This window comes from Vombatus ursinus, unplaced genomic scaffold (genome assembly GCF_900497805.2).
Source record: "Vombatus ursinus unplaced genomic scaffold, bare-nosed wombat genome assembly UNPS02014802.1, whole genome shotgun sequence".
Classification (NCBI taxonomy): domain Eukaryota; kingdom Metazoa; phylum Chordata; class Mammalia; order Diprotodontia; family Vombatidae; genus Vombatus; species Vombatus ursinus.
This window is the reverse complement of record NW_020954580.1, coordinates 30913075-30940499: the sequence shown is the minus strand read 5'-3', so window position 1 is coordinate 30940499 and position 27425 is coordinate 30913075. Positions and strand designations below refer to the sequence as shown.

The 27425-nt window shown below is 37.5% G+C and overlaps 2 protein-coding genes and 1 non-coding gene across 4 annotated transcripts in view; 1 reads left to right on the top strand and 2 right to left on the bottom strand.

The window, feature by feature from the left end:
• ELF1 (E74 like ETS transcription factor 1) overlaps positions 1-671 on the bottom strand; it is a 131598-nt gene extending 130927 nt beyond the window's left edge. The window contains exon 1 of the mRNA XM_027873656.1: positions 632-671. The gene's annotated coding sequence lies outside the window, so the exon portion shown is untranslated. The remainder of the gene's footprint in view (positions 1-631) is intronic.
• Positions 529-600, bottom strand: TRNAE-UUC. The gene has a single exon. It is a non-coding gene; the product is annotated as a tRNA-Glu (tRNA).
• Positions 672-1065: 394 nt separating the features above from the next.
• On the top strand, positions 1066-27285 carry WBP4 (WW domain binding protein 4). 2 transcript variants are annotated; one of them, XM_027873807.1, is made up of 10 exons: positions 1066-1409; positions 2440-2512; positions 5748-5810; positions 5891-6014; positions 7299-7484; positions 9690-9736; positions 10278-10353; positions 19242-19447; positions 22428-22600; positions 26895-27285. In XM_027873807.1, coding segments are annotated over exons 1-10 (1161 nt in total). In that variant the 5' UTR covers positions 1066-1407; the 3' UTR covers positions 27106-27285. The 2 variants fall into 2 exon arrangements, with proteins under 2 accessions (XP_027729608.1, XP_027729609.1); XM_027873808.1 differs by lacking the exons at positions 1066-1409; positions 2440-2512 and adding an exon at positions 2747-2981.
• Positions 27286-27425: the final 140 nt, after the last annotated feature.

Sequence of the window (27425 nt, the reverse complement as noted above, 5' to 3'; positions counted from 1 at the left end):
CCAAACCCCTGGGAGGCGACTCACTCCCACGGCCTCGGGGGAGAGCAGCGAGCTTTTTTCATACTTTTTTGTTGGTTGGATTTAAGGGGGGAAAAAAAAGGAGGGAGGAAGACAAACTTCTGAAACTCTCCTCCCGAAAAAAGGCTCGGGACGGGTGAGCTGCGAGGGGTGGGGATGAAAACACGCCCAGCGTCACTTGTGAAACACTTGGCCGGGAGAGGAGTTAATAATCACCTCCCAAAGCCGTGGAAAACTACAGCCCAGAGGGCCCAAGGGAGGGGACGTTCCCGGCAAATGAAACTAACCAAGCGAAACTGACTGACTACCCTCCCCCTAGCTGGGCTCCAGGGAAGCCAGGCACGCCAGGGACGCAGCACCACCATCCCCCTGCGCGCACTCCCGGCTCCGAATGCGAGAGTGCACACGGGGTCTCTGAAACTAGAAAAAGAGGGGGGAAACGCTGGCTTTAGGGCACGAAAGGAAGGGTTAAAAAAACATTTCTGGATAGTTTTTAAAAAGAATCGGCTTTTCCCATACCGGGAGTCGAACCCGGGCCGCCTGGGTGAAAACCAGGAATCCTAACCGCTAGACCATATGGGAAGCTACACTCTCAAGCGCTCCCCAGACCCACCTGACAAGCGTAAGCGCCGCCGTTACCCTCAGTCGCCGCTACCTCCACTGCCGCGCTGCAGCCAACGCCGCCGACGAGCCGCTGCTGCGTCCGCCCGTAGCTCAGGCCACCGCCCACACGCTCTGGAGCGCGAGGACTCGATGGGCAAGACCACGCGGAGGGCGGGGGGGAGTGAGGCGAGGGAGGGCGGGGCTAGTCTTCCCCTCCCTCCTCCCCCTCACCCCGCCCGAGGGCCAGAGCTCCCCCCTTCCTTAGAACCCCGCGGTTCTTCTCTAGTCGTGGGGGTGAGGACTTGGGTCACCTGGCTGCCCACCTTAGCCAGGGGCGCCGCCCCTCCAGCCCCCGCCCTCCCCCTCACGGAAGGCTCTGGGCTGAAGGGAGAGCGGCGATGTCTCTGAGAACCGCGGTATGCGTGAGGGGCAGAGGCGGCGCTCAGGCTGCTCGCCCACGGGGTTGCGGGGCCCAAGATCCCGCCCCTCACTCCAGCTCCTGCCGGGAGCGAGCCCTAGCTCCCTTTGACCTCTGCCCCTTTATAATCTCCCTCAAGCCCCTTTATAATCCGCCCCCCCTCCCCCACCAGAGTACCGGCCTAGCTCGCGGGACGGAAGGAGGGGGAAGGAGGAGTGTTAAACGCGGCTTGAGCACTCTCGGTATCCGTAGCTCGGGACCGTGGGATGCCGGTCCCGAGTGTGGCTGCTACTCTGGGGCTGCCTTGGGCCTGAAGGCGCTGACCACCCCGCGCGCCTGAGGGCGGAGCCGGAGCCGCTGCAGCCGCCATGTGAGTGTCGCAGGCTCCCTCCCCTCCCTAAGCCTCGACCCCGAACAGCGCCCTCAGGTTTCGGGGCGGTGTGCACCCGCACACACGCTGCACGGGAGCCAGGGGCCGGCACCCTGCGGTGGGAGGGACCAAGGCAGCCGGGGGTATTTCTCCGAGGTCCCCGCTTTCGCCAGGGCTGGGCGGTGCACGCGGATAAGCTGCTCTAGACCCCGCGGCGCTGTTAAGGGAGGGTTCCCCGACCCCTTTTTAAGGAGCATTGCCCCCTTCCCGACGACCCCCTGTTCTGACTGTGCCTCTAGGAGGCCTTCCTTCCCTCGTACCACGCTCCGAATGTGCCAGGACGTCTTGGATCCGGGGGCATTAAAGGGTTTATTCCTGGCCTGCACTTTCTCCCCGCCCAGAAAAAGCTTCCCTCCCGAGATAAAGTCATGGCCCGCCTCCTTACGAACTTTTTTCTGTGTTCCTTGCCTGCCTCGGGAAAGAAAAAGCAAAAATATGCTGTAACTAATAAATCGTATGGCTCTTAAAACACTTTGGTCAGAGGACCTTTTTTCCTCCTTCAAGGGAAGTAACTTGGTTTGGGTAACAGTTGTTAGTTCCCGCTGGCCTCTAGTCCAAGTACATCCTAGCAAACTCCAGAAGTAAATACTTGTTGAAACTACGTGATCCATCTTAGCAGTTGCCCTATGTGCAGAAAGGGAAGTTGAAATCGAAGTTTTGTGTTTTTCTAAGTCATGCCATTGGTATATGAGGGAACCTAGAGATTCGAAGGTAACTTAACTATAATCCACCCATGCAGTCTATTCACATAAAACTTTGCAGTGCAATATTAGTGTATTATATTGGTATTATGACTAATTATGTTAGCATTAGTATGTTATTAGTATAACTAAGTGCTGAATAATGTAGCTGATCAGAGTTCAATAGCAGAAACTTAAAGTTCGAAATTATAAGAATGTGTGAAGTGTGCACAACTTTTCTGTATTAATGCTATTCTTACCTTTGACTCCCCTCCCCCTTTCTTTTTCAGGGCCGACTACTGGAAATCACAACCTAAGAAATTCTGTGATTATTGCAAGTGCTGGATAGCAGACAATAGGCCTGTATGATCTCCACTATTGCTTCCAAAATATGAAAACTTGAATCATATGTTTTTTAAAAATATGCTATTCAATATCAGTTCCTGTTGTAAAGCATTCAATTTTTATTTAGAACAAAATCACCTAAGATGAGAAGCTAATTCTTGAGCTGAAGCCAGCTCAGCAAATTAAGTACTTACTTATCAGATACTTTGCCAGGTGTGAGTATACAATTTAGAGGACTAATAGGATAAATAGAATACAAATATACAAATAGTAGTTACTTTCAAGTATGTAGCACTTTAAGGTTTGCAACGTAAAAATAGGTATGATACCGTGCGATAAGGACAAAAGAGAGATTTGAACAAAATGTTTCAGAATAGTTTGAAGAAGTAGATATTACTTTCAGCTTTGGGGGAGTCTTGGAAGACTGAAGGAGAAGGTAGCATTTGAAACTAGTCTTGAATGAAGAGACAACTGTAGTTTTCAACAGGTAGGGTGGAATGAGTTCATTCAGGGATTCTGGAATGGGGGATGAGATGGGGAATTGCCACCAGAAAATAGAAAAAATTTAGAGAAGTACCGTACAGTAAGATTATCAAACAAAGAAGGTTAGAGGCAGATTATAGCAGGCCTTAAAATCCAAGATTGTTTCTTTAGTGTTTTATTATTTCTGGTACAAGAGTTTTTCTGATGTATATTTTTCATTAGCAATGTTAATTTTTGTTTTAATAAACTGTATTTTATGTAGATGGATGCCCATTTCATTTTTTTTAAAAATAGATTGTTGAGTAGTCAGTCTCATTAGTGTTCTTTGGACATTCCCATTGCAGTAGTGTACCATGTTGGGTTCTAAGATATAGGAAGTTAACATAAATTTAAAGGGATTTTATAATTTAGAGCAGCTTTTCCATATGTTCCTTGCTGTATGAAAAGATAAAACAGTTTTTCCACAGCTCTTTATCTTCCATCAATAGATGTTCAAATTTGAGAATTATCAATATAACCTCCCTGTGTTGGAATGTAGCAGCTGTCTTAAGAAAATAGTAACAGGGGCAGCTAGGTGGCGCAATGGATAGAACACCAGCCCTGAAGTCAGGAGGACCTGAGTTAAATTCTGGCCTCAGACCAAACACTTGACATTCCCTATCTGTGTGACTCTGGGCAAGTCACTTGACCCCAATTGCCTTAAAAAAAAAAAAAAGAAAAAGAAAACAGTAACAGTATTTATTGTTCTAGATTGAACTGCTAAGACCTAAAGTACCCAATATTACCTTTTCATTTTTTCCTGAATCCTCATGCACATTTCATAGACGTTCTTTTGGAAATAAATGTGACCTCAAAAATCAGTTTTTATGATTAGTGATTTGTAAATTTTGTTATAACTTAAGTTACAATATCCATGTATAATATCTGTTAAATTAAAATATCCATGTATGGCTTAGATTTTTTTAGACATCTTCCTTCTCCAAAAAAAGTTACACATATATACTCTATTACCCATTTTTGATCTGTCTATTTGGTACTGAGACTCTTGGTACTTCTTTACTAATGACCTCAAGCAAGGGTGTTTGTTCCTTCTTCTTTCTCTGGACTCACAGTTAATAATGCATTCTAATGCATATTGGCAAAATTCATTTAATCAGTCCTATGAATAGTGTATGTAAGTAAATTTTGTGCCACATATTGGAAACTATTATTTGCCTGCCCTTTTAATCAGTTATCTTGGAATCCCTAAGACAAGATTTAAAAGTTGAAGTATTGACAAGCCTAGACCCATTTTTAGGACTTCTTTAGATTTTTGTCTTTTGTTACTGTGCTTAAGAAACTTGTTTCAAAGTTTAGTTTACTGTAAAATTTCTTTACGTCAACTGCAGGTGAATCTACCATTTGAAATTTTATAGTAGTTTGTTACAAGGGAGGGCTTTATGGTGGTGAAAAATAAATGTAAGGAGTGTAAAAAAATTTTTTTAACCATTTTTAAAAAAGATTATAGCCATTATTATTTCCCTGAAAATTTTGAATAATGGAACTATTAAAAGAACTTTATATTATTATCTGCTAAGTCAGCCTAAAAATGAACTGTATTTTACCTCTATTCTGGAAAATATGTAAAAATTATCTTTCTCTTAAAACTTTCAGTTCAAAGTCATCCTTTTCTAAAGTCCTTTACTGCCTGTCCTATTTTGTTTTGATTAAGGCATCCTTACAAACATGTACCAATGGTTTTCCAGTCCACAAAATTTATTGATATGATTTCCTTCTAGAAGATAACCCAGATAGCAATGTGTATTTTATCAGTATCCTATTTAACTTACTCAGAACAAATTATCTTTTAGCTTGGGTTAGGTGACTGTTTGCAAAATGAGACCAAATGTAATAAAATAGTAAGGCAGATACTGTACATAGTAAATAAATGCTTCTCAAAGTAACCACCCAAAGTATGATATACTTTTTTAACCTTCAATGGAAGGTACAATTTTTCTAGAGAAATTACATTTAGTTATTTTAGTTTGTCGTAGTTTTTGTATACAGGCATATTCTATTTTAAAGAAACCTTTTTAAACTAATAAAATATGATTATTTGCTTTAGAGTACTATACCTTTAAAAATAACTAGAATTGTTTTAATAGTGATTTTACATAATCTGTCAAATTATGATGTATTTGTAGACTTTCAACAATATCAATAACATTAAAAAAAGGGGGGGAGAACAGGGCATTTTATAATTCTCTTTGTTTCTGCCAACTTTGAGAAATAAACTTAGAATGTGATTTATTCCTTATTTCTCCCACAAAGGATTCTTTATGAATTTGAAGGGAGGAGGGAAAACCTGTATACACTTGTTACTTGTGGTATATCTTACAGTATTTGGGCAGGTTCTTAATATGAACAAGAGTTTTCTCACTTAACCTCCAGCTTCTTTCTTTTTTATTCTACAGAAGTTTATTTTAATTAATATCTTTTTCTTTAACAGAATCATCACAAATCTAATATACATTTTTAAGAATCCAAGTAAACTATGATGTTGATGTTAAAAGATATAATTAAAACATTACTACTCACTGGCATTATTTTGTAAGAAGGGCCAATCTTCATTAAAGGTGTTCCATTTTTAGCTTTTTTTCCTTCTTTCAAGAAATTGTTTAAATTTCAAGAGTTAGATTCTCTTCCCTCTTGAATCCTACTGCTTCATTGCAAGAATTATAACTTGTGATTTGTTTCTTTGCTTTTCCCTCTATCTCCAACATTTTTCAAGAGTGTTGAATTTCATGAACGGGGAAAGAACCACAAGGAAAATGTGGCCAAAAGAATCAGTGAGGTAATTTAGATTTTTTTGTAAATTTTTCATGTTAATTTTGGTCCTTTTACTTTGTTTTAACCTTTCCATATCTTCTGTAGATTAAACAGAAAAGCCTAGAAAAGGCAAAAGAAGAAGAAAAAGCATCAAAGGAGTTTGCGGCAATGGAGGCAGCTGCCCTTAAAGCATACCAAGAGGATTTGAAAAGACTTGGAATCAGTTCAGGTAGAAAAGCTTGCCAACATGCTTTAAAAGTAACATCAGAGAGAATATTGAGTAAACTTTTATTGTTTCCATGGGTGAGGTTCCCTAATGGAACTCATACACTAAAGAGACATCTGTACTCTTTTTATTGGCAGCCTTTCTCTTAAATGAGGACGTAGAACTTTGTACCCTAGCATTTTACCTCTCCTCTTTTAAGCCTCAATTCAATCTGAGCAGTAATACTTTCTAAATCTACCTATGGCCAGAAACTTACTTTTAGGCCATTTAAGTTGCTTATTTGGCTCTATTATTGAGGTAAAGGATGTTTATTCATTAATAAATGTGAACAGCCTTCAACTTCTAATGATAATTCACTTTTGCAATAATTCATTATGTTTTGACCAAATTCTTTTTATAGTAGAGACTGTGCTGTATTTATCTTTGTATTCCCCCCACCAACCCAGGACTTATCATATTCTGCCTTGCATATAATAGATGTTTAGCTAACGTTTATTAATGAATAGGTGCTGATGGTGTGGTTGAACTGGAATCTAGTTTGGAGCTGGAGAATCTGTACGTGCCTTTTACTAGATGTGACCTTAGGCCAAAACTTTATCTTCTCTCATCTTATAGATCGGTTTCTTCTTCTATAAAATGAGGAGATTGGCCTGGATTGAGTACAGTTTGACAGTTTCTTGAACAAAGTACTGGACTGTGTGTTGGGGATGTGGAACAAAAATGAAATGGTCTGCAAGGACCTTATATTCAACTGGATGACCTCTTCCAGCTATAAATCCTTTGAGCTTGTGAATATTGACTTATGTGGGAAATAGTAAGTCACTAGGTGGGGATTTATTCAGGAATGAGAGAATGACTCCCTCTCCTACGACAGATATTGTTCATGTAGTATAGAACAACCCCCTTGTTTCTTTTAGTTATTATTTGGAGATTTCTCTGTCCAGAAATCCATCCTCACACTGGATTATATCTTAATTATTTGTATTTCTGTTGGGCTTGAATAATCATATTCTCTATTAATTTACTCTCTAAATCTAGTGAAAACGGAAGACAAGTTCTAGTCATTGTTTTAAGAATGCTCCACTGGTCAGGGCAGCTAGGTGGTGCAGTAGATAGAGCACCAGCCATGAAGTCAGGAGGACCTGAGTTCAAATCTGCCCTCAGACCAAACACTAGCTGTGTGACCCTGGGCAAGTCACTTAACCCCAATTGCCTAAAAAAAAAAAAAAAAAAACCACGAAAGAATGCTCAACTGGATAAGTCATCTTTCTTCCACCTTCTCTACAGATGTTACAGAATCTAGCACACCACAAGTAACTAACACTGCCCCACCTATCTCATTATCAAATCAGAAGAAGGAAAAGAAAAAGAGGAAAAAAGACCTTTCCAATATAGATGCAGTAGGAGCTTCCAAATGGGTAGAAGGCATGTCTTCAGAGGGTTACCATTACTATTATAATACCATCACAGGAGGTAAGTAGTTAGGTGCAAATATAGTGTAATACAATGTCTAATACAGAGAATTTGTAGGTTTTTATTTTGTTTTGGGTTTTTTGTTTTTTGTTTTTTAATTTTTATGATTTTTTTTCCTAGTAAAGCCTTGCTGTGATGCTTCATCATGGCATAGAGGTATCTGGGGGTTCTCAAAGTCAGTGTCAATGGAACACAAATTCTAGCAAGTCCTATCAATCTGGAAAAGTTCCAAGTATAAGTCTGTCATTGGACTGTATGTCTCTGATCTAAGGACCCTCCTATTTCAACTTAGAGAAGCTTATCACCAGGATGGCCACTAAGCAATGAATTTTCTGGGTTTCAGCATCTTTAAAGGGCTATCCACAAAAGAGTGGAAGGGATGTAATGTGTACTGTGAAGAGAAAATGTTCAGTGATAAAACCATTTATTCTTGAAGAACTGATGTATTAGAAAACCATAACATTGAAAGGGAACACGCTTTCAAATTTTTCTAACCAACCCAAAATGCTCGAAAGTATATTTGAGCCTACTGGGTGGAAAAAAAGAACCCCAGAAATCTGCACTTTGAGTGTTTTACTTAGAGCCTTAATAATGAACCCAGTAAAACCCTTGGCTTAACTTTCTTTTATAAGCTTTGTAAAAGTATGAACAACCAGTTTAATGGGAAAATAAAAAGAATTTCATACCCACTTCTTCAAATTGAAGGTTTCTATAGTGAGAGATTCTTTAGAATAAGTTTTCTGTCTGAGAACCATAAACCAAATCATTTTTGTGTCTGTACCTAGCATACTTTCATTGGTGTACATTGGCATTTTGTGCTTTCAATTCTGTTGATACAGACAATGATATTTTTCAGTTGATCTTTTGATTCACTTGAGAAGCTTCGTGGTGTAGTAAAAAAAAAGTTCATCTGGAACTGAGGAGAGACCTACATTGGAATCCCACAGCTGATGATTTCTAGTCTTGTGACCATGAGCAGTCTCACCAAGCTTCAGTTTTTGTTTGTTTCATCTGTAAAATGGGGATGATGATGCTACCTATAGTGTCTGCCTCACAGGACTGTTGTTCCAATGAGAGAGTATATATATAACACAACTTGCTAATCTTAAAGCCCTATAGAAGTGTCATAGTTCTATGTATCGTCTGTGTTCTCAGAAAGATAGCTCCTTGGATCACTGGGCAAAAAAAAGAACCCCAGAAATCTGCACTTTGAATGTACAAATAATTAACAGGGCATTATAGATAGTATTTTATATAACTCCCCAGTTTTTAATTAAGTACCAGAATACTCTCCATTAAATATCAGAATCCTCCCTAGGCCCTGAGTGAAGTAGCCATTGCACCGTAGCAGTGAGATAGGCTTACCCTTGATCCATCTAAGTATTGTGAGCGGGTCTTTATACCGCCTGGACAGTTCAGCAATAACAGATCTGACTTCTCTCATAGGTTAGTCTTAAACTGCTTTTTACTCATAATTTATCTTAGGCTTTATAGTTTTTTGTAGTTATACAAGATATGGATTCTACACCTTGGCTTACTCTCTGTGCTCCAGAGAAACCTAGTTTTCTTCCCATACTTCATCCTGTTTTGTATCCCATCTTCATCACAGCAAATACTTTTCTCCAAAATTGATGAAATTTTAATTCCATGAAAATTTGATTCTTTTTATGACTAACCTTTATAATCATTATAATTGTTGTAATAATTTCCTCATTTAAAAAATTCAACTTTCTTGTTTTTGTCAAACTTACTTGTATCTCTATACAGCTATAGTCTATTATGTATTCTGTATTGGCCTGAATGTAGTATATACAGTCTTTCTGCCCCCCCCCCAAAAAAAAGTAGTCTGAATAAAACCTGGAGGCAGCTTATAATTGCTGTTACTTTTCAGTATATACTTGTATTTTTTTTCTCCTTTCAGAGAGTATTTTAGTGTTGGGGCCTGTATTCAGGAGGAACCTATATTTAGAACAATATGGTATATTTAATAGTTGTTAAAGTATTTGTTGGTCTTCCTTCCCCATTAAATTATAAGACCCTTGAGGAAAGAGATTTTTCTTTTGTAATTCTCCACAGAATCATGTGAACACATTAGATATTCCTAATGTATTGGTGACCTTCATGGATTATAGGAACAATTCAAGAGGTCTAGAAATGTTTTTAGAAAGCAGAAAAACTGTAACTACAATATGATCTTACTTTTAGAATCTCAGTGGGAGAAACCTGAAGGATTTCAAGGAAAATTTAGTAAGGTAATTGAACTCATTTCTTTTCAGTAAAATTCTTAATCTGTTGATGGGTAAAGAGTATTTCTAAACATCGTTTTATACTACCAAATAACAAGTTGCAATTTTTGTCCTTTCTATTTCAAAACTCCTCCAAGAGTTCATAAAACAGTTAAAAGAATTCCTTAGGTCAAAGTCAGTAAACTGTGGCATAGAGAGAACTCTTCATCTGCTCATAAGCCATTTTGGACCCAAATATCCACTTTATCTCCTGCTTGACAAGAGCTGCTATCTAAGTCAAGAATTGGTAGCTGATGTGAATTATCTCCCGAGAAATTTGGTCTGTCAATTCCCTTTTCTTTTCCCAATCTCCCTTTTTCAGTGTTTCAAGTTCTCATTCCCAGTCACCAGTTCTTAACACTTTATGCCAAGAGAATATGTATCTTGACAGAGACTTTTAAAAAAGTCTGCTGATCCTTTTATATTTGTGTCAGGCTGGTTTTTTGTTATTGTCATTGTTGTTAAATATGATCATTTTTAGCATATTTTATATGTTTGTTTTTGTTAGAAAGCAGCAATGCCTCTTTGGGTAGAAGGTTTAAGTGAAGATGGTTATACCTATTATTATAATACAGAAACAGGTGGTAAGTAATACCTGCTATTGTTTACGTTCTTTTCGCTAAGTACTAGAAAGGATTTATTTGCATGCTATGAATAGCTAAAGTTAAGGTTACTTGTTTCTTCTGTTATGAACTTAGCCATTAATAAACACATATGAACAAACAAAATAACATAAAACCCTAAATTTAAGTTACTAACATTTTTAATGTAACTTTTTAAAAAGTAGTAATTGAATTATTTTACTTTCTTTTCCCTCTCTGAACTTTTTTTCTTTTCTGTTTTTTTCCCCTGAGTTTTGTTGATATTTATATCATTGTAGAAAGTATGTGTATTCTTTTGGTTCTGTTTTCTTCACTTCTACTTCATATGAAAAATTAAAAAGAAGATTTATATTTTTTATGTATTATGGCATAATAACATTCCATTATAATCATATACTACAATTTGTTCAACCATTCCTTAATAGAACATCAGTCATTTCCATCCTTTTTGCTAAAACAAACATTATTACTAAGAAAATGTGTGTGTGGTTTTGTTTCGTTTTTACAGACAAGCATATCTTTAGCTTATTAGGTTAGGACTGGGTCCAGCTTACTAGGTCAGAGGATGGATAATTTTGTAGTTCTAACTATGTAATTCCATACTGTTTTCCTAAAAGATTGTGTCCACTTACAATAATGTACCCTTTTTCCCACAGCCCTTCTGGCATTGAATTTTAACATTTTTACCTAATATCTTTACCAGTGTAATAGGCATAAGGGGTCATCTCCGAATTGTTTTAATTTCTATTTCTCTGATAATTAGATTTTGAATGCTATTCCTTGTGGAAGTTAATTTGTGATTCTTCTGAAAATCGCCTATTCATATAATTTGGCCACATATTGTGAGTGAACAGATCCTGTAAGATTCATGTTAATAAGTTATAGGTCATGGATATTAAACTTTTTATCAAAAATTTTATAGCAGTGATTTATTCCTATGTGTAGGGTCACTGCTTTTGCCTGATGCCACTTATTTTCACCAAGTGTCAGACTCAAAACAGAATGGGGAAAGGGAAAATCACTTAAACCCTTGTCTTTATTGCCTTTATATCAGAATGGTTATAAAAAATAGAACATTAGAGCTGGAAGGGACTTAAAGATTAATCTAGTTCAGCCTCTTTATTTTACAGTTGATAATCCTGTAAATTAAATTATTTTAATTCTATAGGTTAAGTTCTTTTAACTTATAGATTTATTTTTCAGGTAAAAATTATAATCCATGAATCTTTTGTGTAAATATTTTCTGAACATACAACCAGTAATTAAGGAATACAGGTTGTAGTCTGTGTATATTTATTAATATAAAGTTTTTGGTTGTATTTCCTTCTATCAGAATAGAGGTCTCGTCGTGAGGAACCCCCTCCACCAATGTAGACAAGTATGGTCTTAGGGACTTGAACTGGCCCTCTATCTACCACACCTTGCTTTCTCTAATATTAGGTAGTCAATACAAAAATAGAGAGTGGAATGATTTTGATTTATTTGTTTACAATGTATATTTTTTGGAACACCTCAGATGCTCACCAGTTTAAATCTTTTTTATAAACTGGAAAATCAGCAGTGTTTTACTTTTTAGGAAAAAAAAACCCTTAATTTCATAAAAATGATTTAGTAATTAATTATATTTCCATAATAGTACTTGTGCTTCTTTTGAATTAGTTTGGCAGAATTATTCTAATTGTTACCAAAATAGTATAACTTAATTTTTAAAAATTGTTCTTTAAGTTCTCTGTGAGCACTAGGAATTTTTTTTTGAGGAGGGTGTGTGTTATTTTATAGAATTATAGAGTAGCAAAAGAGACAAAGTGGCAGAGTAGATAAAGGACTGGTCCTGGAATCGGGAAGACCAGGGTTAAGATTCTGCATCTGACCATATTGACTCTGTGACTGTGGGCAAGTCATTTAACCCCTCTCAGTGCCTGAGAACAAGGGTCTGGTTAGCAAACTATGGCCTGAGGGTCAGATTTGGCCCACAGACTATAGTTTGATGACTCTTACCCTAAAAAATTCTTTTTAAGACTCTAAATTACAAAGATCTAAGACAACTCCAAAAGACTAATGATGGAAAATGCTATCCACATCCAGAAAAAGAACCATGGTGTCTGAATGCAGATGTAAGCATACTATTTGCTCTCTTTTTTGTTGTTGTTGTTTCTTCTTGCTCGTGGTTCTTCCCATTGGTTCTAATTCTTCTTTATAACATGACTCGTGAAAATATGTTTAATATGTATTTTTATGTAGAGACTGCATCAGATTGTATGTTGTATTGGGGTGGGAGGGGGAGAAAATTTGGAGTTCAGAATCTTATGGAAGTGAATGCTGAAAACTAAAAATTAAAAAAAAACCCATAAATTGCAGAAAAGGTACATTGATAAAAGGGAGTTTCCTCATTCAGGAGTTCCCTAGACCAATGAAATCATAGTTCCAGTCAATATAGAGTTTGAAGAGACATGTGTGATCAACTAGTTCAAACCCTACCTAAAACATGAACAAAATTATTTCTAATCTCCCTTCTAGTTCTTAATATGTGGCCCTGTCATCTCAGCCTCTGAAAAAGATTTCCAGTTTCAAAGGATTCATTATCTCTCAAGACATTTTATTTTTTTGATAGTTCTGATTGTTAGGAATTTTTTTAAGACAAGCAAGCATATCCCATATCCTGCCTTGCTCTGCCCCTACCTGCAAAGTCTTCCCCAAAATAAACATCTCCAGTTGCCAGGTGTTTCAACTGAGTCATGCCCTGACTTCCTTCACCATCTTTGTTGATCTTCCCTGGAAACACTGCAACCCTAAGTGCCCTTCCTAACAGGCCCCACATTTGGGTCCATAGTGGTCACATCTGAACATATTATGCCATATGTAATTTGGCTCTAGTAAGCAGAATTCAGAACTCTTAGCTTCCTCATTCTGAACAGTATGCCTCTGCTAATGCAGCCCAAATCCAACCCTGAATTATTTTTTCTTTTGGCTCCCATGTCACATGTGTCTCCTTAAGATTGCAGTTCACCAGAACCCTCAGACAGGTTTTACATGAACTATTTTCTGTGGATGTTTCTCCTATTTGTGTAATTTTTTAAACCCAAATGTAGAGTTTTCCACTTGGCCCATTTTTCTACCTTTGAGACCCTTTGAAACCCTGATTCTGACATCCACATCAGTTTCCCCTCTAGCCTAATGTCACCTGCAAATAAAAAAACTGGTCGTATATATGTTTATCTAAGAGTCATTTATAACATCATTTAAAAAAATAAGGCCAAAGAATGTTTTCTAGTAGAGATGACATTTTTGAGGTCTTTTAATTCAATTATCCAGATCCCTCTTTTAGTCCTATCTCCCATTCTAAGCCCAAATCTCACAGTCTCATAATATCCTTTATATCAACCAACAAGCATTTATTAAATGCCTGTGGTGTGCCAGGTGCTGGGTTAGGAAAATAAAAATGAAACAGTTCTACTCTTGAGGAGCTTACGTTCTCTATTGAAGGAAAACATCACATATATATTTAAGTGTAAACGAGATATGCAAGATAATTTCAGATCTGAAGGCATTAGCAGCTAGGGAGATCAGGAAAGGCAGAAAGTAAGTAGTGGTACTTTAACTGGATTTGGAAGGAAACTAGGAATCCTAAGAGGCGGAAGTAAAAAGGGAGGTCTGAACAAAGGTATGGAGGCTGGAAATGGAATGAGTAAGAAGGCTAGCTTGACTAGATTATAGAACAAATGAGGAGAGTGAGGTATGGAACTAAAAGGATGGAAGGTAACCAGGTAATAAAGGGCTTTAAATTCCAAACAAAGGAGTGGTCCTAGAAGCAAAAGAGCCCCTGAGACTTGTGCAGGGAAATAACCTCAAACCTGTACTTGAGGAATTAAACACTTTGGCAGCTGTGTGGAGGGTAAGTTAGAGATGGGAGAGACTTGAGGCAGGGAGGCCAGTTAGAACTGGTTTTTTAAATACTCCGCAGGACAGCTTTGTGTCCCAGTCGGTAGAGTGCCAGCCCTGGAGTCAAGAAGACATCTCCCCGAGTACAAATCCGACCTCAGACACTTAACTAGCTGTGTGACTCTGGGCAAGGCACTTAACCCTGTTTGCCTCAGTTTCCTCATCTTTAAATTGAGCTGGAGAAGAAAATGGCAAACCACTCCATTATCTTTGCCATAAAAACACCAAATGAGGTCACAAAGAGTCAGACATGACTGAACAACAGCAACAACAAAATTGAGATATTCCAGCTGAGAGATGAGAAGGGCCTGAACTAGGGTGAGTAGAGAGGGAACTTAATGCTCTTTACTTCTGGTAAAGAGGTAGAATTGATAAGATTTAACAACTGATTACATTTGTAGACTAGGCTTGGTTCCAATATCTTTCTGGCTTCTGAGTGTGCTATGACCACTGTATTTATCTGATCTGCCTAATTTAGATAAAGAAATCTGGGTTTACCTGTTAAGACTTATGCTGAATGAATTTATACTGACTTATTATAATTACCACATACCTTCATAAATGCTTATAAAGCACAAAAATCACATAATTTGGGAGTTGAAAGAGTCCTTAGCAGCCATCTGGTCCAACCCAAAGGAATCCCCAGTATAGCCTGTGAAGTTATCCACTGTCTGCTTGAATACTTCCAAGGGAGAACCCCAGTACCTCTTGAGGCAGCCCATCCAGTTTTGGAAAGGCTAAAATTGTTAACAAGTTTTTCCTGACATCAAGACTAAATTTGCTTCTTTGCAATTTCCATCTCTTGTTCCTTTTTCTGCTTTTTGAGGCCAAACAGAACAGCAAGTCTGATTCCTCCTCCACATGACAGCCCTTCAGATACTTGAAACAACTATTATAGTTCCTCCTTTCGCATTTCCATTCAGCTAAATATGTCCAGTTCCTTTAATTATTTGTTCCCATATTTTACCAGCAGTTGAAATCAGACTGTGACAGTAGTTTGCAGGATTGACCTTGGTTCAGCTTTGAAAATTAGTCCTAGTGAAAATCAGTACCCAGCTCCAATCCTGTTAACTCCTTTCTAGTTCTGTAGTTTTAAAAGATCATGACAGCAGTTCAACAATCATACTGGCAAGTTCTGCAAGTTTGAAATATCCTTCATCACATTCAGGGATTATTTGAACTTCGTGAGTTCAGCTTAGGAGCTCACTTATCTTCTCACTTAGCTTGACATTCAGTTCCTTCTTAATTCTTTGTTAAATTCTCTTTAGTCTTAGGATCATTTGCCTTAATAGAGAAGACCAAAGTAAAAGAAGAGTTGAATAATTTTACTTTATCATCTTTTGCTATAGACCTAGTTGTCAAACAGCAGGTCAGTGATCTTCTTGTCTTCAACATGACTTTAAAAAGCCCTTTCTGCTGTCATTAACACTTTACTTCTCCAGGAATGATTTAGTTACTTTTCCTAATATTAGTCCTATAGGATAACATCACTCTTCCATATTTGTCCTCTGTGTCTCCTCATTTCCATCTTTCAAACATGACTTTTAAAAATTCGATCTCATTGGAGAGTTCTTGCTGTTGTTCAGTCATTTTCAATCATGTCTGACTCTTTTTGACCCCATTTGGAGTTTTCTTGGCAAAGATACTGGAGTACTTTGCCATTTCCTTTTCCATTTCATTTTTCAGATGAGGAAACTGAGGCAAACAGAGTTAAGTGGCTTGCCCAGAGTCACACAACTAGTTTGTGTCTGAGGCCAGATTTGAACTCATGAAATCTTCCCTACTCTAGGCCCAGCACTCTTTCTACTGTGCTATCTAGCGGCTCAGGCTGCATTTACTTGTGCTGGACATTTAATTTCTAGTACATGGATATATCACATCTTCATGGGTTACATAAAGCCCACTCTCATTGATTCTGCACTTAGTTTAATGAAGCAAGGAGGCAATTCCTGGGATCCTCATTGGGCTGCTCCTAAGGTAAGGAATCTTTGGGGTTTTCTTGGCAAAGACACTGTAGTGGTTTGCCATTTCCATCTCCAGCTCATTTTATAGATAAGGAATTGAGACAAACAGATTAAGTGACTTGCCCAGGGTTACACAGCTGGTAAGTGTCTCAGGCCATATTTGAACTCAGGAAAATTAATCTTCCCTACTCCAGACCCCATATACTATCTACTTTGCCACGTAGCTGCCCCAGAACTTTTACTACACAGCTACATTTGATTTTTTGGTTTTTATTCCTCTCCTTTTTTCCTTACAATTGTTTGAGTCTGCATCAGAATTTCTTTGAGAGTCTTATGTCCCCATTGAAGTTACTTGACTTTTAGAATATCAAACCACTTAATTGTATATAAACTTTATAAATGGCTGGTGTTTATTATGACATCATTATTGTCATCAGCTTATGATCATTTTCCATCATTTTAATAAAATTGACATTTTAAGTTTTTCTTAGCAGAAGGTTCTTTGTTAACTCATTTTTGGTGTGGAAGAGCAAAAATTATATATAAAATTTTCTAGCATCATCCCTGTAGGCATAGAATATGCACCATACTAACAGATCAGAAGATAAGCAAGAGGAAAGAAATGCCAATTACAAATGTATGCTAAATGCCAGAAGGACCAGTAGGTGTCAGTGTAGATCAACTAACTAAAATTAATGCATTTCTAAAAATGGCAGAAGTTAAACTTGACACATTTTTTAATGTGAAAGATAAAGAACTAGTTCATATTTTTATTCTTATAATCCTTATTGTCTAATGTAAACCAGTATATTTTGCAACAGTTGCAAGTCCATGTCAGGGTCAGAATTGAGGCACTAATTCAACTGCTCAGCAAACTGAGCTACTGTTACTCTAAATGAAGTTACTAAACTCATTGGATAGGTTTAGGTTCTGTTTCTGTATTTCAAATATAAATTTCAACTCTGTATCCCCTACTTGAATCTTTCATGAAATAAAATATGCCCCTTAGACAGTTTATAACAGTTATTTAAAAATTAACCTCAAACACAGTGTAAAATGTTTTTATTTCATTTTTTCAAAAGAGAGCTCTAATTTCATATCCACATGCCTTGTTTTTTCCCAATAAAGTTATCAGCCTGGTAGGTCAAAAGAATGTACTGACATAAAATGGCTGGATTTCAGCAAAACATTTCCCAAAATCTCTCTCTTTCTGAAGCCCTTTGTTTCAATGGATCCATAATCTCATTGGTGCATATTGAAACTCAGTCATGTGATAAAGTTCTGCTGGGAGTTTTAGTTAACTTCAAATTCAGTATATGTAATAATGATAATAAGGCATAGAAACAAAAAACATATTTGATTTGGGCTACACTAACAGCGTCCAGAATAAGGGAGGTGACAATCCTACTGTGATCTAACCTAGTCCAACTTTTTTCACTTCCTGGCCTCACATTTTAGGAAGGACAGGTTAGATCACTTCCCAAGAAAGACAACCAGGAGGGTAAAAGAATTATAGACCATGCCATACAGGGATGGGATGTTCTGAAAATATTCTGAAAATATTTTACATAGAAAAGGGATTTAGAAGGAACATGATAGCTATCTTTAAACATCTGATATGCACAGTTAGACGAAAAAAATATTGGACTCGTTTTGATTGTCCCCAGATGGCGTAACTAGAAGCACTGGGTGGAAGTTGCAGAGAGATAGATTATAGCTCAAAGTAAGGAGAACTTCCTAACAAAGCATGCCTAACGTGGAATTAACAGCTTTGGGAGATGATAGATTCCTCATAACTAGAGGTCTTCCAAGCAGAGGTGGGATGGTCACCTGCTGGGGGATTTGTAGAAGGGCTTATTGTTCATACCCAAATTAGACTAAATCAGCAGTTATCAAACTTTTTAGTCTCAGAACCCATTTAGACTCTTAAAAATGATTGAAGTGATCCCAAAGAGCTTTTGTTTATGTGGGTTATATCTGGTAATGTTTAGTATTAGAAATGAAAACATCTTAGTATTATTGTGAAAATAGTTTTTTGACCTCACAGACCCCTTGAAAGGAGCTTGGGGACCTCCAGGGATCCCCAAACCACACTTTGGGAACTGCTGAAATATATCATTGCAGGGGGTTCCCACACTGAAGAAATCACAGGCCCTTCAAGCAATAGATTATAAATTCCTTGAAGGTAGGGACTGTTGTTTTGCATATTTGCCTTGCTCATAGTAGGTGTTTAATAAGTGTGTATGTTTGAATTAAGTGGAAGTAAGGTCCTGGTTTTTGTGGGATCTTGAATTACTCTATTTAATTTCCAGGCCCCTTGATTTCTAATTTCCAAAAGGTATAAGTACAAGACCCCCAAATAGGGAGCAGTGGAGCCTGCAACCTGGCTAATGTTAATCAACGCTACATCTTTAGAAACTAGTTGCTTATCTGCTAGATGGAGAATTAGTATCTAGTAAGGAGTGAAACAATTTTCATCTTGTTGCCATAGTGTTGCATAAATATAACTCAGCCATTTAAAAAGAACATTTGTAGTGATAACTTTATGATCTCAAATGTTATTCTGGGAATTATGAAGAAAATTAGTGATTTCAATATTGTTTGTGTTGTTGGTATGAAACAACCTAAAAGTCTAACTGTGGGTGGGTGAATAGCTCAACAGTGTGCTATATCATTGTAATCACAACACAGTCATGCAATTGAGAAAGAATGAGATATAAGGAATATAAAAAATATGGAAAGGTTTAATAGAGAAATAATAAGATTAAGAAAACAAACCTAAATATCAGTATATACATAAACTATAAGTATACAAAAAGAAAACAGGATGAATGGACAAAGACAATGAAAAGAAACACAAAGGGAAGGAGTTAACTTAAACACATTTTTATAGATTAAGTTTAAATAGTTTAAAATTTTCATAGTAAGTTAATTTTTTAAAATGCTATATCAAATGTTTTGGAACAGAATCCAAATGGGAGAAGCCTGAGGATTTTGTTCCACAAGTTGGAGAGCCCATTTCTAGTAATAGTACTGAAACACTTGATGCCCCAGCTGAATCAAAGTCATCTGATTCTGATAGTGATTCCAGTGAAATACAAGAAACAGAGGAAGAAGAGGAGGAAAAATCAGAGACCTCTACAGAAGTACAAAAGCCAAAAATAAAGTTTAGGGTAAGTCTTTGTGCTCAGTTTTCTCAAATATATTGAAAAATTTTATGAAGTTTCACAAAGTTAGTTCCACCTTATAGTAAAAGAGAAAATCAAAGTGTAGCAAGAATAAGTAACTCGTATAAATCTACTCTAAGTCACTCATAGACTTCCAGTTAAGTGCTTTCTTTACTAGACAACAGGAATAGAAACAATTTTTACAGAATAATTTTTCTGTAAATCTCACTTCCTAATAATTGCAAACCTTTCTTCTTCTACTTATCCACTGAAGTAAGTACTCCCTTTACCAGTGCAGATAACAACGCATCTATGCCTTCTCCTCCTGCATAATTCTCATCCATGACCTTCTAGAAATCCCCCATGGAATTATTTTCTGCTTTCTTATACTTCCAAACTCTGGAGACCTTCTTCTGGGTTTTTTGATATTTAACATCTTAGTGCAACACTTGGGTTGCCTGCTTCTTATCTTTTGTTTATAACTATAAATGGCCTACCTCCTTTTCTGATTATACATATATATGCTGTATTTTATACCTATGAAATGTTGAATTGAATTACTGGGAAGATTTGCCAGCAAAAGTGAAGAGCATTCTGTGTCTTCTGTTTCCTCAAGTTTATTTTATTTGGCATTCTCACTAATGGACTATTTCCTTTTCTGTTCATGAGGGTACCTAAGGTTTTATGAATAGGGTTTATCCCTGGGTGTATTTTTCCATATTCAGGATATTCCAAAGGATCAGTAAATCTACATACTCATTTTCTCATCCTGAACTTAGCTTTTGATTTATTTTTCTTCAGGCCACCTCTTACGTTATGAAAGGTCTAGATTAGCAGACTAGATTATAATATAAATATGAACAACTCTTGGGTATGCAGAATTGTTTGTGATCACAATCACTATTCAGCTTTCAGTAAATTACTCTTCTCACCAATTATTTGTATATCTTAAATGTATTACTGTTTGGCTAAGACAATCCTAATGGAAATCCATTTACTTTTGTAAAAATTGAATTGTAGAAGCTAAAAAGAGAGAAATCCTAGCACAGGAAGCACAGTCATGTTAAGAAATCCTTGAAAGGGAGAGAAAGAGAAACAGAATAGCAGCTATGAACCCTGACCCTTACTGGCAGGACATGGGGAAGAGGCGTATTCGAGAAGTTCTGGTCCTGAAATGAAGAGAGTGGGCATCCAGATGTTCTTGATCAGGGATTTGCATCTGGAGTTCAACCGGTTAGGACTTGATGTTCCCTTGGAAATAACCCAGCTGGTAAAGCAGGTTAGAATGGAAAGAGAGTTGGATTTAGAAGACCACAGTTTGAATCCCAGCTCTCCTACTTCATTGCTGTGTAACCACAGGCAATTCACTTAGGCTCTTTGAACCCTAGTGCTTCATCTGCAGAATGAGGATAATAATACTTACATGGCACTACATTACAGGGTTGTTGTGAGGAAAGCTGTTTGGTAAACCTTAAAGGAATATGTAAATGAATTATTTGTTAAGCAGTATTAAGTTAGAATCTGATTAAAACTGGGTACCTATAAATTGCTTTGCCTGTACACTGAAAGTTTTTCCGTTAGTAAAGTAGATCTTGTAATCCAGATAACTGAGAGTGCTGTGATTTAGTTCCGAGGTGTCAAACATGTGACCTACAGTACTCTCAACTACAGCCCAAACAAGATTAAAATGTAACTGGGAAATATTTAATAAAAATACAGTAAAACATAGATACTATTAATGTGTGGTTTCCTAAGTCTGCAGCCCAACTTTATATATGGTTTAGAGGCCCCCATTTCTATGAGTTTGATACCACTGATTTAAATAATTCATCTAACAATGTACATGCAGAAGAAGACAAAGGAAGGAGCTAAGCCATGGCCCCTTGACTCTGGCAATAAAATGGATCAGAAGTGAATTCACAGAACCTTCTATTTGAGAGTGCCTTAGAGTGGTGGTGTCAGACTCAAATGGAAATGTAGGAGCCACAAAACCGTGAGTAAGAATCCCTTTGAGTTAGTAGGCCACATGGGGCACAGGCCATGTGTTTGACTCCTCTGCTTTAGGGTACTTTGGGTGGTTTTTAACCATGATAACTACTAGAACGTCTTGACGCTACTTACATGGGGTATGAGTTTCCCAGTCTAGACCTTCCAGGTCCCTTGGGAACAAGATACATAATGAACCTTCAGGTGCCTTTTGAAAGACATTCTTTATGCTCCCCTCTTCCTATCATGAAGGTAGAGATTCATGATTTTCTGAAAAGGAAAAATTCCCTGCACCTTACACTTAGTACCCAGAACTTATTATGTTCTTTAGTATCCAGTGTGTAACTTCTCTTGAATTGTATGGCCAAAAGAAGTTAAGGTCTGGAGATTTACTGCTTCTGTCATAATACTGCATTGTTTCCTTGAGGTCCAGGATGTAACTGAGATTTTCCTAACGCAGAAGAACCTAAGTCCTCTCAGTCCCTTCAGTATTCATGATAAGGGCAGACTTGTCCATAAGTCATAACCATGGCTCTGACAAATTTCTGTTCCTGAAAGTTCAGGAGTTTATACGCTTCTTCCATAGAAGTTCAGGATAGCTTTCGTCCTACCAAGTGAACTGCATTCTCAAATGCTAGGCCTAAACTGTAAATTCTATGTAAAAATGAAGTACATTGACTCATTTTGCAGGGAACTCTGATTTGTCCCTAATATTCAGAGAATTTTAGTGCTAGAACCTTCATTTTACGGATGAGGAAACTAAGGTCCAGAAGCTTGAAGTGATCCTCCCTAAGGGGCACACAGTAAGTCACAGAATTTTAGAGAAAGGGATGTCATTGGCCATCTTGTCCCACCCTTGCTCAAAAAAAATCTCTTCTCTGATACACCCACATGGTTATTCAACCCCTGTTTGAAGCAATCACATACTTAAGTAAAATTAGAACCTTTTTTAAAGGTTGTTTTAATGTTGTCATCAGTCATCTTCTTTTCTCTCCTTCAGAAAAGAACTAAAAATGATCATGCTGAAGAAACTGAAACTGAATCAAAGAAGGAAAAAAGTGATGGCAAGAAGGAACAAGACTCACCAGGTCCATTAGAAAAAAAACCTAGGTCTCCTAAAAAGCCAAACCCTTATGGGGAATGGAAAGAAATTAAGCAAGAGGATAATCCCTAGTAAGTAACAGAAACTTATTTATACACAGTTAATCCGAGAAGATAGCATCCTGGTTTTCCATCTACCTTTCTGGCCATTTCTTGTCTGTCTCTTCTTACCACCCCTAAATCTTAGCCATCACTCAAGGTAGCCTTGTGCGTTCTACTAAGGTCTAGATCCCCATTTCAACCTGCCCCTTGGGTCTTCCTACTTAGATAAGATCCCACATACGCCTTCCAATTCCAAATATGACATCATTATCTTTTTCAAATCTGTCCCTCTTTCTTACCTGCCTGGTTTTTTTTTAGTTTTCAACATTCACTTCCATAAAATTTTGAGTTTTTAATTTTCTCCCTCTTCCCTCCCCAAGATGACATGCAACCTGATATTGGCTCTACATACACATTCATATTAAACATTTTCACATTAGTCATGTTGTAAAGAAGAATTAGAACCAATGGGAGGAACCACGAGAAAGAAGAAACAAAACAACAAAAAAAGCTTTCTCCCATCCTGTTTTCCCTCCCGTTTATGCTTTTTTCTCTCCTTTCTCCCTTTCCCTCTTCAGTAGAGTTTTGCTTTGGACCACCACCTCCCCCAGTCTGCCCTCCCTTTTCTTCCCCTTTACCCTTACTACTTCTTCCCTCCCTTCTATCAAGCTCCTCCCTTTTTTTTCCTTTTTCCCTCCTATTTCCTATAGGGTAAGTTAGATTTCTATACCTAACTGAATGTGTTATTCCCACTTTGAGCCAAATCTGAGAGTAAGGTTCAAACAATGCTCATCTCCCTCCCCTCTTTTCCTCTACTATAATAAGTCTTTGTGCCTCTTCATGTAATGTAATTTACCTTTTTCTGCCTCCTCCTTTCCTCTTCTCCCAGTATAATCCCTTTTCACCACTTAACTGGATTTTTTTTATCATCACATCAAAGTCAACTTATACCCATGCCCTCTGTCTATGTATACCCCTTCTAAATGTCCTAATAAAGATACAGTTCTCAAGAGTTATAAGTAGGAGCAGCTAGGTGGCGCAGTGGATAGAGCACCAGCCCTGGATTCAGGAGGACCTGAGTTCAAATGCGGCATCAGACACATAACACTTATTAGCTGTATGACCTTGATCAAGTCACTTAACCCCATTGCCTAGTCAAAAAAACAAAACAAAACCAAAAAAAAGTTATAAGTATCATCTTCTCATGTAGGGATGTAAACAGTTTGCCCTTATTGAATGACATGTTTTTTTTCTTTCCTGTTTACCTTTTTATGCCTCTCTTGAGTCTTGTATTTGATGATCAAATTTTCTCTTGAGGTCTTTTCAACAGGAAGGTTTGAAAGTCCCTTATTTCAGTGAATGTCCCATCTCCTCCCCTGAAAGATTATGCTCAATTTTGCTAGGTAGTTGATCCTTGGTTGTAATCCAAGCTCCTTTGCTTTATGGAATATCATATCCCAAGCCCTTTGGGCATAGTTCCAAATTGCTCTCCAAAATAGTTGGATCATTTCTCAACTCCACCAATTACCATTAGGGCAATGGAACACCATTAGTGTTCCAGTTTTCCCACATCTTCTCCAGCATTTATCATTTTCCTGTTTTGTCATGTTGGCCAATCTGATAGGTGTGATGTGGTACCTCAGAGTTAATCCTCCAAGCTTCCTAGGCTACAAGACTGCTGCACCCTGTCTTTGTGTTTGCTCAGCTCTTTCAAGGTTTTTCGTGGGGCAATATTTTCTTGGCTTTTAGAGGTCAATAAGGGAGAGCGAGAGCGATTTACTTCTTACTCTGCCATCTTGGTTCCCAGAAATCTCACCCCTATTTTTGTTGATGACATTCCTAGTTACTTACACTTGAAACATTAATATCATCATCCATTTCTCCCTCTATACTCACACTCCTATCTAGTCAGTTACCACCAAGCCCTATCAGTTGTTTCTTAGAAATAACTCTTCCCTCGGGGCAGCTAGGTGGCACGGTGGGTAGAGCTGCAGCCTTGGAGTCAGGAAGACCTGAGTTCAAATCTGGCCTCAGACACTTGACACTTACCAGCTGTGTGACCCTGGGCAAGTCACTTAACCCCATTGCCTAGCCAAAAAAAAAAAAGAAAGAAATAGCTCTCCCATCTCTTCCCTATCCATCTCACTGCTGCACATGCCCTGTGTACCTCACCACCCCCACCACCACCACCACCACCACCACCACCACCACCACCACCACCACCTCCACCACCTCCCCACCCAGTTCAGACCCTTCATGCCTCTAGACTGGACTATGAAAGTAGCCTCTTAATCAACCTCTCCAATTTCCATTTTCTTCGTCACCCCCAAGTTTATCCTAAACATAGCCGCCAGATTAATCTTCCTAGTACATGGTTCTCATCACTGATCAAAAACTTTAAACACCTTATTACTGAAATGTATTCAGTTGACAAATCCTCTAGCTTGGCATTCCAAACCTTAACCACTCTGGCACCAGTACATTTTCCCTAGCCTTTTTCTCACATTATTTTAACCAAATCAGACTCCCTTCCCAACTTTTCACCCTACCCAATATCACATCATTCCCTCCATCTCAAATATGTTTTTTTCTTAATCCTGTCATCTCAAGTGCCCCCAATTTTATGAAGTCCTCACTGAACTGCTCAGAAGATATGGTACCTCTCATCTGAATTTATATTGCCCATACTTATTCACTTTATCATATTATGATCTTTATAATTATTTTGTGTGAATATTTTATCACCCCAACTAAATTGTAAACATATTAAGAACAAGGGTCCTATTTACCCTTGTACATACCTAATGGCTAACATAATGCATTATACATAATCATTAATAAACTTGGTTTTGCTTGAAATAAGCGTGGACATTGACACTGAACACGTAGTGGAGAGAGGTATTCACTAATGTATACCACAATGCACTGTGGTATAGTGGAAAGTAGTCCTGGGTTTGAAACCAGGAAGCCTATGTTCATGTCCTGGCTTCAACATTTATAAGCTATGTGACCATGTCTTTACCTGTCTGAGCTTCCATTTCCTCATCTATAAAATAGAGATAATGATGCTTAAACTACTTGCCTTACACAGTTGTGAAAAAAGTGCTTTGTAAATCTTAAAACACCATATAAATGTGTTATTTTTTTTCTCATTCTCATAGCTAATAGAGTTCACATAGGAACAATCATAGTCACTAATAAGAAGTCATCTTTAATGTTCAGACTATTGTACAGGCTATAGCTTTTGTACATAAATAAAAGTGTAGGGATATAAATTTCATCTTCTATAGACTCTCTGAAGACATTTTTGGGACAACTTCCAACCTTGAGACAAAAGAGATGATAAATAATTCTGTTTCCATATGGTTTCAACTTCTAGATTTCTATATTTTGAGAGATGTTTCATTACTCATAGTTTAGAAGTTAGAAGCATCCTTTATAGATCCCATATGGATTATTAAAAATACTGTTCTCAAATGTTTATGGTTAGCTGTTTTATCTGGGCAATCATAGGCAATAATTTTGTCTTTGATGAGGTTCCATTTTCAGAACAATTTGTTAAATTCTCAAGAATTGGGGTGGGGAGGTAGTATGGGGCTCCTTGCCTCTTTACAAAGTGTATTGAGCTTCTGTTTTTATAATTCTAGAATCCTGTCTTTTTTGGTATTTAGTAGTGGTAAATTTTCATCTAGACTTCTTAAGGATAACCTTTTAGTAATCTCTATTAACAATGATCTGGTCTTGCTATAATAAATCCCTCATTTCTGTAAACAGAAGCTCATTACTCAGTCATTTGTTTTCTCCTTGGTTGACGTTTTCTTGGTTGTTGCCCCTGGGGAGGGCCTTTTCTGTTTCATAGGCTTCATTCAGAGGTAAACCAGTATTGGTTACATTTGATAATTGCAATGACCATGTACCTGTTTATCATGATTTTTGAAACCATCTGTCAGTTCTCTTCCTCCTTTTTGATGAGAAGCATTATTCTTTCTATAGCTGCCTTAGAATGATGATCCCTGGGTCTTTGCATGAATCCTTTAAAAAAAATTCTGTTATCTGTTTTCTGTTTGGAAGATAAAATCTGTTCCATAAATGTATGTTAAGATTGATTTTGCTGTTATGGAGTCTATCCACTTGAAGTAACTATTAATTTAAATTAACTGGCAAAATCAACCTTTATGGTAAAAAACATTCTTAACAAACTCTCTATATGTCTATAGTAGACATAAATATTTCTGGGCTTGATTTGAAGGCATGCATTATTTGAAAAAGTTTCCGTCTTACTTTGATTGTTACATAATAGTTTTTGTTTTACTTTCTACTCTAGTGAGAAGATAGATTTGGAACTTCCGAGTACAGAGGATGAATACATAGGAGCTCCAGTTGCTGATATGAGTGGGGACCCAAAAGTGACATTTAAAGAAAAGACAGTCACCTCTCTTGGAGATGTGGCAGAAGGAGTAGCTCCAGTCTTCAAAAAGAGAAGATTTGATAATGGAAAATCTAGAAATTTAAGGCAAAGAGGAGGTGATCAGTAATTTTAATTTAATAACAAAAAGCAGTCTGTGCCCTCTTTTGGACCTGTTTGGACAAGAAGAGCCTCTAACTTTGTCAGCTATTTTTTGTTTGTTTTTTAATGGTTTAGATACTAAGAATGTAGACTTCTAAGTTGTACTAGATGTGAATTATAATAAATCTATTTTTTATTTTTATGTGAATCCTATTTTTGTTCTTAAAATGGGAGTCTTCTATGTTGCATTGTTTATGCAGTGTGTTTATTATCTTAAATTCTTAATTATGTCATCATAATTCAAGATGCTATGTATCTGATATTTATTATACCTGAAAAGCAAATCAG

Coding starts and splice junctions, on each gene's coding strand:
- WBP4 (XM_027873807.1), top strand. Junction 6,015..7,298: donor AAGACTTGGAATCAGTTCAG/GTAGAAAAGCTT, acceptor CCTTCTCTACAG/ATGTTACAGAATCTAGCACA. Junction 19,448..22,427: donor AGCCAAAAATAAAGTTTAGG/GTAAGTCTTTGT, acceptor TCTCTCCTTCAG/AAAAGAACTAAAAATGATCA.